This window comes from Pseudophryne corroboree, chromosome 12 (assembly GCF_028390025.1).
Source record: "Pseudophryne corroboree isolate aPseCor3 chromosome 12, aPseCor3.hap2, whole genome shotgun sequence".
NCBI lineage: Eukaryota > Metazoa > Chordata > Amphibia > Anura > Myobatrachidae > Pseudophryne > Pseudophryne corroboree.
The window spans coordinates 89612006-89625763 of NC_086455.1; the positions used below are offsets into that span (position 1 = coordinate 89612006).

General features: G+C 46.1%; 1 protein-coding gene across 7 annotated transcripts in view; it reads right to left on the reverse strand.

The window, feature by feature from the left end:
- The window catches only part of LRRC9 (leucine rich repeat containing 9), a 667090-nt gene that overhangs the window by 53558 nt on the left and 599774 nt on the right, over window positions 1–13758 (reverse strand). For all 7 annotated transcript variants that reach the window (XM_063947768.1, XM_063947765.1, XM_063947766.1 and 4 more), the window contains 2 exons: window positions 11242–11459; window positions 10386–10454 (listed from right to left, as the gene is read on the reverse strand). In XM_063947768.1, the coding sequence (XP_063803838.1) occupies window positions 10386–10454; window positions 11242–11459 (287 nt within the window). The remainder of the gene's footprint in view (window positions 1–10385; window positions 10455–11241; window positions 11460–13758) is intronic.

A 13758-nucleotide genomic window follows, 5' to 3' on the forward strand; every position in this document is an offset into this window, starting at 1 on the left:
GCCTTCCTACAACAGGGCCTGGACTTAGGCCTTCATCTGGCATCCCTCAAGGTTCACATTTCTTTTTTTTTTTATATTAATTTTTATTATTTTGCGGGTGAACAAAAGCAGGAGGGAGAGGGGTACAGAAAAGAAAAAAGGGGAAGGGGAAGGGTTAGGGGGGTACAAAGACTGTTCAGCAAAAAGCATAATTGCATAGAGAATATTAAGGAAAACATCATACATGAAAACAACGTGAGGCTAGATCCTTCTCACAGAAAATACATAATAAAATGGTAATCTACAGTCCTAAGTGTCATGAGGGGGTGTGGGATCTGGTGGGCGATTGTGCCAATAGGTAGACCACGAATACCAGCGGAGCAGTGGGCAGGATGGGGTAGAGGCATAGGCCACTCCCGCTGTCTCAAATTCGCAATGTGACTGTACGGCCCTCTCTATCGCCGTTATATGTGGAACCCCGGTGGAGCGCCATTGGCGAGCAATTAGGAGTTTGGTGGAGATAAGAATATGGCCTAGGACGTAACGATCGCCTGGCGATAAGTCGCCATAATATAGGTGAAGGAGAGCCAGTCGTGGGTGGGGAGTTATATAGAGGCCCAGCACCAATTCTAAAAGGTGGAAGACAGAGTCCCACAGCGGGGTAAGCACTGGGCAGTCCCAGAAGATATGCATTAAGGTTCCGACCTTACCACAGTTACGCCAGCACAGATTGGGTGTGGAGGGTTGCATCGCATGTAAGCGGGATGGGGTGAAATATAAACGGTGGAGGAGTTTATAGGATAACTTTATATGTGATATACATTTAGATACTGTATAGCAGGATCGGAAAATCGTCTCCCATTCCTCCTCCGAGACTGAACACCTAAGGTCCGCCTCCCAATTCGCTTAAAAGGGGGCTTTCTACAGTTGTTGGGGGTTGATAATGTAGTTATACCATTTAGTGATGCCTCCCCTGCCCTCCCCGGTATCCAGGAACTTCTGAACAAGTTTGGGTAAGGAGGATAGGGTGTGGGGGGATGCTGAGCCCCCGTGGAGCCAATGTCTGAGTTGCAAATATTTATAAAATTCCCTGTGTGGCAGCAGGAATCTATCCTGTATCTGGGCAAAAGAAAGGAGAGTATTATTCACCATTATATCCTGCAGAGACAGAATTCCCCTCAATGTCCAGGAATCGAATCTCAAGTCAGGGATCAAGGAGGCTATGCCCGTCAGTGAGAGAGCAGGGGTGGGTTATAACGCTTCCTCTATGCACCACTTCCAACCATGCCCTCCGAGCAAATTGGACATAGAGAGATCTAGTGGTTAGTAGTTTGCCCTCCGACTTCAGGAGTAGCAAACCATCAGTCAGGGGGAGCGGGGCAACGAGCCCTTGTTCGAGTTGGACCCACGATTTATATGGAGGATGTGAATACCAGGCTCCTATTTGCGCAAGTCGGCATGCTAGTTGATAGGAATGTAAATCTGGATATGCTAAACCCCCTTCTCGTTTGGGCCGGATCATTGTTTTCCTGGCTAACCTCAGTTTCTTACCTTTCCATACATAAGAGTTGAATATAGCATTAAATTTAGACAAAAGATAGTTGGGTAGGAGGAGAGGGATGGCCCGAAATAGATACATGAGCCTGGGGAGGACCGTCATCTTCAGTGCAGCTATTCGCCCTAACCATGAGACATGATGCATCATCCAGTCAGAGACTAGAGTTGTCATTTTACGCAATAGCGGGGGGGTAGTTAGCGGAGATCAAATCGTCCAACTTCTGGGTGATATGAATCCCCAAATATTTGAGGCTTCTATCCTGCCAGGAATACGAGTAGGAAGCTTTCAGCGCGGATAAGAGGGGAGGTGGAAAGTTAATAGGAAGTGCCTCCGTCTTGGTATTATTAAGTTTATAATAGGATACAGCCGAGTATTCAGTCAAGAGTGTGTGTAAAGCTCGCAGGGAGGTTGTAGGAGTAGTGAGTGTCAGGAGGACATCGTCCGCGAATAGACATATCTTATGTGATCGTCCCAGATATTCCACTCCTTCAATCAGGGGCGAAGATCTTATTTTCTTTGCCAAGGGCTCTATTGCCAGAGCAAATACTAGCAGGGACAGGGGGCACCCTTGGCGAGTGCGATTCGTGATCCTAAAAGAAGAGGAGAGTAGTCCATTCACACACACTCTTGTTGAGGGATGAGAATATAAAGCCAAAATGGAGGAGAGAACCCTGGCGGTAAGACCAAACTTACAAAGAACCGCCTGTAAGTACCCCCAGTGAAGGCGATCGAACGCCTTCTCCGCGTCCGGTGAAAGCAACAATAATGGAGAATCTGACAAAGAGAAGGTGTCTAGCATGTTTATTACCCGCCTCGTATTATCGGGGGGATTGTCTGCAAGGGACAAAACCCACTTGATCACAATGGATGAGCGAGGGAAGCAGGGGGTTAAGCCTGTTGGCCACTAGTTTTGCATAGATTTTTAAATCAGTATTTAATAGAGCTATGGGGCGGTAATTAGGCATCATAGCGGGGTTCTTCCCTGGCTTGGGAAAGGCAACTACACGAGCCTCCAACATTTCTACCGGGAAATTCCCGACGGAGGAGGCATGATTATAGACTCCATCCAAAACTGGAGTAAGAGTGTCTTTCAAGCATTTATAGAATTTATTTTTGAACCCGTCAGGGCCTGGAGCTTTGTCCAACAGGAGTGAGTCTATAGCCTGGTTAATTTCCGTACGGGACCAGGGTTGGCTTAAAGCCTGTAATGTAGTTGAGTCGATGGAGGGGAGATGGACATCTTTCAAAAAGGCCGCAATATTAGCTGGTGTGGGTTGTGGGATAGATACATCGTCTTTTAAATTATAGAGGGAGGAGTAGTATGTAGCGAAGGAGTCAGCAATATCTGACGGGTAGGTTATTTTGATGTTATTTAAATTGATAATGGATTTCACCCTCTCTTAGCATTTTTCCCCCTCAGCTTGCGTGCAAGCATTCTACCTGCCCTGTCCCCCTGCGTATAAAACTTTTGTCGCAATCGGAAAAGGTTTTTGTGGACCTCAGTTAAGGCCAATTTATTCATCTCATTTCTGAACCTATTAGAAGGGTTCTGCTTGAGTAGGGCGTCTAAGTCTTTAAGACTGGCTTTGAGTTCTAACTGTTTTTCCCGGGAGGTCCTACGAATATAGGCAGCCGCCTGGATTGCCGCTCCCCTAACCACCGCTTTAAGGGCACACCAGTGTGTAAATACGGACGTGTCGGCCGGGACATTGGGTTCGATGTACAGGGAAAGGGCCTGTGTAATAGACCGGTTAGCATCCGCATTTGAGAGGAGATAGTCCCCAAGGCGCCATAAAGGTAGGAGAGGATCTCATGCGGCGGGGGTCCCAATGGACAGAGAGGGCAGAGTGATCGGACCATGATACTGGCAGGATAGAAGCCTTTGAAACCTGTTGGAGGGTCCATTTATCCGATATTGCTAGATCGATCCTAGAGAAAGAGCCATGTACCGGGGACAAAAATGAGTAATCCCTACAGGTCGGGTTTATAGCTCTCCAGACATCGTAGAGGTCATATTCATGTAATATATTCCGAAAGGCATGGGAGCTATCCCGCAGCGAGCTTGCACTGGAGGTAGAGCGGGCTAAAGATTTACCTACCGTGGGGTCAAGAACCATGTTAAAGTCCCCCAGCAATAATAAAGCACCCGATAAGTGCATCTGAAGGGTTTTAAAGAATTTCCTAAAGAAAGGTATTTGTTTGGTATTAGGAGCATACAGCGTGGCCACAGTGACCGGCCTGTCTTCCAGTTTACCTGTCTGGATAAGATATCTACCCTCTTGGTCTTTAATTTGGTGATCTAGAGAGAAATCACATGCATTAGAAAATAAAATAGCAACCCCAGCTTTTTTCTTCGGGCCGTTGGACGAATAACAAGTGGGGAATTTGTTATCTTTAAGGGAGGGGGGTGACATAGACATGAAGTGGGTCTCTTGTATGGCCACTATGTGCACCTTACATTTGGCAAAATGGCGCAAGGCTAGTCGCCGTTTATTGGGCGAATTCAGCCCTTTCACGTTTAAGGAAAGAACATTAACCATTAGGCATGTCAATGAGCAATGCAAAATTCAATCTACATACATAGACTGTATATCGGGACCTATGTGAGTACTTGTGTACAAAACTTGGAGAGACAGGGAAAACAGGGAAGGTGGGAGAAACAGAAAGAAAGGAAAACAGAGCGGGCACCACAAGGATGCCAAACAGGGTTGCCTAAATAGGCAACACATGGGGTCGTGGCGAGGTGCGGGGAGACACCCCCCCACTCCTAGAACTATCAACATATAATAACAACATCAAGGAGACATAGGGTAAATGCCATTTCCCGGACCACGCTAGGATCAACGCATATAGCGTTAGGAGAAGCAAGAACATCACTGATGGAGTGCAAGGCAAACATAGAGCAACAAGGTTATAGTCAAGATAATACATTGTAAGCATCCTAAACTAAACTTATACCACACTTATGCATAAATATAAATCTCGCTCCGTGATTATCCCGAAGCACTGCCAGGGAGGGCAAGGTGAAGGCCCTCAAGAAGATCAAGTTCGGCTATTACAAACAACCTGGGTGAAGTAAATAATCTCTACAGTCATTTGCCGGCAGTTGACCACTCTTGAGCCAATTTGAGGGTTGTAGGTGCCTTTTCAGGTGAATCCTCCCTCTTCCAGGAATCTAACAGTTTCAAGCCAGCCTCCGGCGTGATTATCGCGTGCATGACACCGTTTCGTCTAACAAGCAATTTTTTTCGGTCACCGGACAGAATGAGCGCCGCATCGCCAGAGTAGCCGCCGAAAGGTCTCCGTACACTTGTATATCTCCCAAGGTCATGGCCAGCAGATCCAGGCGCATCGCTGCCCGCAGGATTTACTCATTGAAGTAATGCATCCTCATCAAAGTGTCTCTCGGAGCGTCCTTCGGGGCGTTTCTAGCTTTCGGTAGGCGATTGATACGATCAATGAGGAAATCATCAATAGAGCTGGTAGGAAGAAGAGTCATGAAGAGGTCTGTTGCAAATTGTTTAAGCTCTGAGTTGGAAACCGTTTCTGGGATGCCGCGGAGTTTTACATTGTTACGGCGTGACTGTCCTCAAGGTCACAGGTCTTCCGTCTTAGGTCCGCGACCTCAGCTTGTAGCTCTTCAAGTTGATTAATCACCTCATTGTGAGACTTCACCACCTCCTCACACTTATTCTCTAGGTGATCCGTACGTTGGCCTATGGCATCGACCGTTTGCTGGCAGCACTGGAGCGCCGTCTTAACTTCCATCGTAATATCATCTTTGAAGGAAGCCAGGAGTTGCCGCATAGAGCTGAGTGTGAGAGGTGCATCGTCATCTAGTTGAGAGAGTTTTGTTTGATTCACACGGGAAGCCATAGACACGTTGTCGCTTCCCGGGACGTGCTTGGAGAGGGGATCCGACACAGCAGGACTTTTCAGGCTCGGGATGCCGGAGACTGCTTGAAGAAAGCGACCGGGCGAACCAGGGTCGGGTCTTTTTGGCGTTTAGGCGGCATTATCCCAGAGGGTATACTCCACCGCGGTAGTCGTTGACAAGAGAAATCGGAAGCAGGAGGATAGATAAACCTATCTCGTCTTGATATATGCGCCAGGGGCGGGATCACAGCATCAGGAGTGAGGGAGAGTCTCAGACATCACATCTATGTTACATCAGCCCGGCCCAGGCAGAGGCGAGTCTCCCCGTGGCACCCAGTAGCCGAGTGCAGCGAGGGGTGGGTCAGCCAGATGGATATGCAGGGTAAGGGAAGCGCCTGGAGTTTCCCAATAATGATGCCTGACTTCTCCCTTTAAGGCTGCGTAATAGATACCCGGGAACGAGGGAGCAGAGAGTATGTCTCATATAGAGAGGTATACAGATGTGGAGCTGTGTAGGGATGAGGAAACTGTGGAGCAAGGCACTTTTACCTCAGTACTGGCCGTTTGCCAGCAAATAAAATGGCGCCATCAGGTTCCAGTCACAGGCCTCTGGAACTGCAATGCTGTGTGCCCCCCGGAATCATAGGTGGTGTCAGCGGTTTGTGCATTGGGAGCCCCGGGATCCTCGTCATGTGTAGCAGTAGATCAGCGCTGGGGGCGGACAGCAGCGGCCGCCGCGGGCAGAACGGGCAGCGCAGCCGCTCTCCCGCTTCGTCGGGCATCTCAGCGGGGGTCGCGGTTAATGCTGCGGAGATCCCCTCAGACGGGCAGGCACAGAGCCGGTGAGGAGACCGCAGGGAGGGAAAACGATGAGCTACCTCCATACCTCCTTCTCGTATGGGGTCCCGCCTCGTCACTTCCGGTCCGGTCACAGCTCCACTCAAGTCCCCGGCTTCCTTCAGGTAAGCAGGCCGCAACCCGCACGGGCACAGGGGGTGCCCGCTGGCTCCGCAACCCGCCTCACCTAATACAGCAGGATCTCAGTGACCCAGTGATGCGAGCCAAAGGGCAGGATAAGGGGCAGAAAGGGCTTCAAAACCCAGCATAGGCAGGAGCCCGGGCTCAAGGCGTCTTCCTCTCTCCACTGCCAGGCCACGCCCCCAAGGTTCACATTTCTGCCTTGTCTGTATGGTTTCGGAGAAAGATTGCTACCCTGCCTGATGTTCATACTTTCACTCAGGGGGTGTTACGGATCCAACCTCCTTATGTACCACCAGTGGCTCCTTGGGATTTGTGAGTGGTTCTGGAGGCCTTGAAAGAGTATCCGTTTGAACCTCTTGCATCTGCAGACCTTAAGTGGCTTTCCCTTAAGGTTTTGTTTTTGCTGGCTATTGCCTCTGCTAGAAGGGTCTCGGACTTAGGTGCCTTATCCTATAGTCCCCCTATCTGATATTTCACCATGACCGGACAGTTCTTAGAGCGTGCCCTGGTTATTTGATTAAGGTGGTGTCTTCCTTCCACCTTAACAAGGAGATTGTGATTCCGGCCTTTAGTTCTCCTGAGTTGTCCTCCAAAGAGCGGTCTTTGGATGTGGTACGGGCTCTCCGTATCTACGTGAAGAGAACTGCCTCCATTAGGAAGTCTGATTCTCTCTTTGTGCTATTTGAATTTCGCAAATGTGGCTGGCCTGCTAACAAGCAGACCTTGGCCAGATGAATGGTGATTGCACATGCTTATGCACAGGCTGGTCTTCCAGCTCCTGCTACCATCAAAGCCCATTCTACTCGGTCGGTTGGACCTTCTTGGGCGGCCCGCCGTGGTGCGACCCTTGAACAATTGTGCAAGGCAGCTACGTGGTCCTCAGTGAGCACGATCATAAGGTTCTATGCCTTCAATACTTCCGCCTCCCAGGATGCTTCCTTTGGACGCCGGGTTCTTGTGCCCGCTACAGTGCGTCCCCTCCCATAAGGAACTGCTTTAGGACATCCCCGATGTTATTCCTTGTGGAGCCCAGTGTACCCCGCAGCAGAATACGAGATTTATGGTAAGAACTTACCCTTGTTAAATCTCTTTCTGCGAGGTACACTGGGCTCCACAAGGCGCCCACCCTGATGCACTTTGCTTCTTTGGGTTGGTATGGCATTAGCCGCTGAGACCCTCTCCTGTCGTGAGTGTGTGGTGTGTGTGGCTTCTAACGGTTGTCGTCTCTGTTACCTGGTACTGCATTGGACTGGACTGGTTAACGAAAACTGAGCTCCTCTGCACGGAGGCGGGGTTATAGAGGAGGCGGGGCGCTGTGCATCTTGGGAACAGTCAAAGCTTTGAGCCTGTTGGTGCCTCGGACCAAGGACCTCATTCCGAGTTGTTCGCTCGCTAGCCGCTTTTCGCAGCATTACACACGCTAAGCCGCCGCCCTCTGGGAGTGTATCTTAGCTTAGCAGAATTGCGAACGAAGTATTCGCAATATTGCGAAAAGATTTTTCTGTGCAGTTTCTGAGTAGCTCGAGACTTACTCTTCCAGTGCGATCAGTTCAGTGCTTGCCGTTCCTGGTTTCCGCCCAGAAACACCCACTTCCTGTCAATCACACACCGATCACCAGAACGAAGAAAAAACCTTGTAATGCCGTGAGTAAAATACCTAACTTCTTAGCAAATTTACTTGGCGCAGTCGCAGTGCGAACATTGCGCATGCGCAATTAGCGGAAAATCGCTGCGATTCGAAGAAAATTACAGAGCGAACAACTCGGAATGAGGGCCCAAGATCCTACTCTACACCCCGATGTTATTCCTTGTGGAGCCCAGTGTACCTCACAGAAAGAGATTTAACAACGTTAAGTTCATACCATAAATCTCGTTTTAGATAAGAATGGGTGGAAAAGAAACATAAAACTGTAACAATAATATATGATTGGGATGGACAGGAGCTGTCATGTTATTGAGATTAGAGTTATCACTAAACATGGCCAGCAGTTTATTCTGCAGCGCAGGGTGTCCAGAAGCTCCACAGGAGCAGTGTGTACATTAGTACTTTTAATGGCTTGTATACATAGCCACACATTCAATTGTAGTCGGAAACTTCCGTTATGTCGGAAAGATGTGAGTTTCTGACTTTTTTAGGTCGGAAACTGTTCCGACCTATTCAATCCCCTGCTGTTTTTCCGACAAGTTGTCAATTCCGACTTCTTGAAAAACACGTGGATTGGCAGAATAGCTGTGGATCCACGTGTTTTGTCGGATTCCACTGCCAAATCCGACAGGTTTTAGACCCATTTCGAACATTGTCAATCTGACAGGATTTGGTCGCTCATTAAATACTGAGATGTTGGATCCTTTCCATCAGAAAGGATCTGACATTAATTGAATATACCCCAAAAATGCTATAGAACTGGTGAAGTCTAGAACAAAATATGAACAATGAAAATATACAAAGAAAAATAGTGTAAATATATTGCTAATTCAGACAAGCTTTCAGAAGCTCAGATAATTGTATGATAAAGAATGTACTTTTTACTCTTCAGCAGTTTTGAAATGTCCTATGCACGTTTTCCCTGACACGTTAAGCATTGCAATACTGTCAAACTCAGTGCTACTGCTGCTCCATCTTGCTAACAAACTGATCCACCCAGAACAATCTCTACTTTCTTATCTGCTTTTCTCTTCTTTTTATTGGAGTTACTCATTTGAATAACAAAAATATACAGTGATCATACATGTCAGTAACCAAAACAGGGTAGAGGCGCCAGCAGGGAGAAGTAAAGCATCAAGTGTGTAACCTAGCCTAGAGTATACTAACACAAACAAAACTACATGCATAAGTCAATACATAGAAGATTCAAAAGGAGGAAACAGAGAACATGACAATATAACCTGAATGACGAAGTCATGTCTGAAGATATATGCCCATATTCAGGTTGGATTGCACAACGCGATTCAACAGCAAATATGAAAAAGACAATGCGGGGGCATGCACAGGTCCTGTCCAGCGAATGCACCCGCATTTATGCAAACGCCTCTGCCTGTTAATTAGGACAGGTGGGAGGGGGGAAGCAACTCTCCGTTTCATCCGCATCTAACCAAAGGCTAATTCAGCATGGATTACATTTGCACAGCTGCTTGCAGGAAGCTTTGCAAATGCGATCCTTAACAATGCAAATGCAGTCGGAGGTGTTACTCACCTACTTGCGGCATTTGCTGTCACAGACTTATGGTCACAATGTTTCCCGCAGACTGCCAGCTAAGCAAGCCTCAGCTTACTCAGACTGGCTGTTGTAGCTTGCGAGGCCAAGAAAATTGCGTCTTGCGAAGTAGTCCTTGGCCTCGCCACTCCCGGAAAATGTGGGCGACATGCTCCCGTTTCCATCAATGCCGATTGCTCCTCCTCCTGAATGCGCCTGCCAGGCGTTCACAATACTGCATTGTGATTGCAGGACCCGTTCTGCACATGACCATGATAATCAGGAAATTGGGCTGATGGTCGCCTGTGCGATCCAATCTGAATTAGTCCCTAAGGTCCTCAAATGTGTCCTGAAGGGCTCCTTTGGCCATAACAGTGATTACTGTGTAGAAGCTGCGGAACAGGACTACTGAGCAAAGAGAGTGCAAGATTTCTAAAGCCTCCACATGTTTTAATACACTATTTATGTGTATATATTTTAATGGTCACTGTAAAATTAGAACATTATATTCTTGTAGTAAATTGTTTTAAATCTTTGTATGTGTCAGTCACCAAAAACAGAGGTGATTTGTCTTTATCGATTCATCATTTAAAAAAAATGTGATGTCACAATCTCATAGTTATTGTACATGAACAAACAACCTTAACTGTCAGAACAAAGCATGAATATTCGCTTATTAAAAACACATGAAAAATATGAATATAATACTTGTGCATTATTTGTTTTCAGTTGATGCACAGTATAATGGAAATGTTTTTAAATGATCTATAAAATCATATGCATTAGTGGATACTCACTGGATTTCCGGTAATAGAAAGTTCAAGTAATGAAGGGATAGCCTCCAGCTTTTCTACTTCCGAAATTTCCTGTTTAACAGAGATAGTGGTCAATTACTGCCTGAACTCTGGGCCCGATTCTGAGTCACATGCTGCTGGAATTACAGAGCTGTAGGGAAGCAGTTGTGCAATTCTGTACCTATACAATGCGTATGCAGCAGGAGGTGTCTGTAGGAGACAGACACCTCCTCATGCATCTGTGTGATATGAGTGTTGCGTCTAAAGATGCATCAGGTCCCCATAGTGACCATGGGTTGTGACTCACAATCGGTCAGTCTGTGTATTCCGAAGCTTACTCGTACTGGGCGTAGGATCTGAACATCCAGGTCGGTCTGTGTCCAACGTCCAATGTAGAGCATCTTTATGTGTCTGATTAGCCACCTCCCAGTCACCACCCAGGAACGCCCAATACATCTCATACAGCTTATGTCGCTACTGCGACTCTGTACGCACGAACAGTGCAATGCATGCGCTGTACGCCTTTTTATACATTTTTACGTATTTGCAGTAGCCAATAAAATTGCTCAACTCCATGACCATCATCATTTCATTAGACTCAGAATCAATCCCCATGTCCTTTATATGAATTACAGTTGTTATTATTCTTAATACTGTTATTAAATGCAGCTCAAATGCACTACAACAGCAGCTATTGCGCTTACATCTTGCCACAGCAAACTCACTAACGGAAAGACTTTGTGATTTTGGCGTACCGAATGCTTTTCTTAAATTGTTTTTGCATTTTGAACAAACTGTGCCATGCTGCATAAGAAAGACTTAGACTATCTTGTGTACGTGATTAACAAACAAAACATACCTGAATTTTATTGAATCCAAGAAATAATTTCTTTAATCTAACCAGATGAAGAAGATTGTTAACATCTCTGAGTCTATTCTCTTCCATTCGGAGGGATATTAGAGAACTCTGCTTGGCAAATGAGGTTTCAGTAATATGTTTAATACGGTTATGGTCCAAAACAATCTCTTGAAGAAACCGTAAACCATCAAGTCCTTCCACATGACTAATCTCATTTCCTGGTGTGAGAGACAGAACAGGACCATTGTTGTCTATGCAGTGAGGATGATCAGTTTAATCCATTACCTGTTACACAATACGAAAGTCCCATTTCCTACTAAAAATAAGCCCTAATTGTTCTGTGATGTACAGATGATTTATGCCTGTTTCCAACCTGTCCTCAGGCCTTCCCAATAGTTTTGCACAGGACAGAGTAAGTAGTGTACGCAAAGGGACTGATGATGAGACCCATGTAAACTACGTCTCCACTAATAAAGGGGTGCAACTTGGCTGCAGTGTGGTGTTCTGTAGGCAAATTCAGTTAAGGCGCCTCGACGAGACTGCGAGCTATGTAGAGTTAGGCACTGATTTCCATGCGTATTATTTGCAACAATTATAGGTGGGGTACCCTGATAACTATCAAACTACTGTAATCCCCCTTTCAGATTAAAATGCGGGCATTTGCCAGTTTGAAAGGGGACTCAGCCAGGTTGCACCCAGTTTTGACCCATATACAGAACCCCAGGTGCGACCCGCTGAGACCCCTTTCAGACTGGCAGCAGGACCTGGCTTATTATCGGGTTGGTGACGTCACTGCTCATATGTGCAGTGACGAATTGAGGTGGACTCCCGGGCATGAATGGGACGCGCGTGCGCCTTAGACGCGCCCCATTCAAAGTGAATGGGAGCGTCTCTGTGCGCTCGGCGGCATGCCTAGACACAGGCGCGCCCAGGAACGCTGGGCGCCCCGCCTATGATGTAGCCATGCTCAGCGAGCTCAATATACTGTAAATAGGTCCCGGGTCGCATCGACCTGGCTTACCTGTTTACACTGTGTCGCAACCTGGTCCGACCCAGGTCCAACCTCGCAAGCTAGCCAGGTTGGATTCCAGGGTCACTGGACCCGGGTTAACCCTTTTCCACTGAGCAATAACCTGGATTTTAGTGGCAGTGGAAAAGGGGTATATGTGTACAGATAGGGAGCAAGCAGGTGCACCACAAAGATGAATTAAACATAGTAACATAGTTAATAAGGTTGAAAAAAGACAAGTTGTCCATCAAGTTCAACCTTTATTAGATCCTATACTATTCTGTAAATAATACCCGTAGTTATGCAATACAATCTTATTAATTGCTATATCTTGGATATTTTTTTCAGTTAGAAATTTATCCAACCCATTCTTAAATTTAATGACTGAGTCTGCCATTACGACTTTCTCTGGTAAAGAATTCCAGATCGTTACTGCCCTTACTGTGAAGTACCCCTTCCTTCTCTGGGTATGAAATGTTCTCTCCTCTAACCTCAGGGGGTGTCCGCGTGTTCTTTGTAGCGATCTCTTAATAAACAAATCTCCTGACAGGTCCATGTATTGTCCCTTTATAGATTTATATATATTAATAATGCCTCCTCTTAGACGCCTTTTTTCAAGTGTAAATATATTTAAGCTAGTAAGCCTTTCCTCGTATTCCAGTGCCTCAAACCCCTTTATCAATTTTGTAGCTCGTCTCTGAACCCTTTCCAGCTCTAGTATATCTTTTTTTATCGTGTGGCGCCCAGAACTGTATACAATATTGAAGGTGTAACAACACAAAAGAGATTTCTGCGCACTGATCAAAGGTATAAGGCACTTTAAAATGAATGGAATAAATAACCCTTACGGGTAATGATGTTTAAAATAAATCAGGTAAAAAAGTCTCAATAAAGTCAATTGTCAAAAAAACTTAAGTTCGTCTTTGTGTTGATAATAAATCAGACTAAAAAATTAAACATGATGTCCCAATAAGATGGTCTTTTCAACAAAGTCAGACATAAAGTCTTTTATCTGGTCTCCTTCTTGGTCCTCCGATCGTTTAAAAACTTGAACGTGATAAAACTTAGATTCAGTCAGCACCACCGTGATTTAATTCTTTGTCTCTGTCCTTAAGCAATGGTACATGAAAGACAAACAACGGGGGATCATAGTGCAGACTTATAAAAAAGTTTATTTAAACACGTATACAGTAAAAAAAAGACTTAGCATGCGTACCCTCAGTGACCTTCGGTGGAAGGCACAATTTATGGCATATAGGGGTAATTAAGAAGCTTCCCCTATTAAGCTTTACCTTCACCGAGTCCTGGGCCGCAGGAAACACCTGGTGTTTGCCATAAATTGTGCCTTCCACCGAAGGTCACTGAGGGTACGCATGCTAAGTCTTTTTTTTACTGTATACGTGTTTAAATAAACTTTTTTATAAGTCTGCACTATGATCCCCCGTTGTTTGTCTTTCATGTACCATTGCTTAAGGACAGAGACAAAGAATTAAATCACGGTGGTGCTG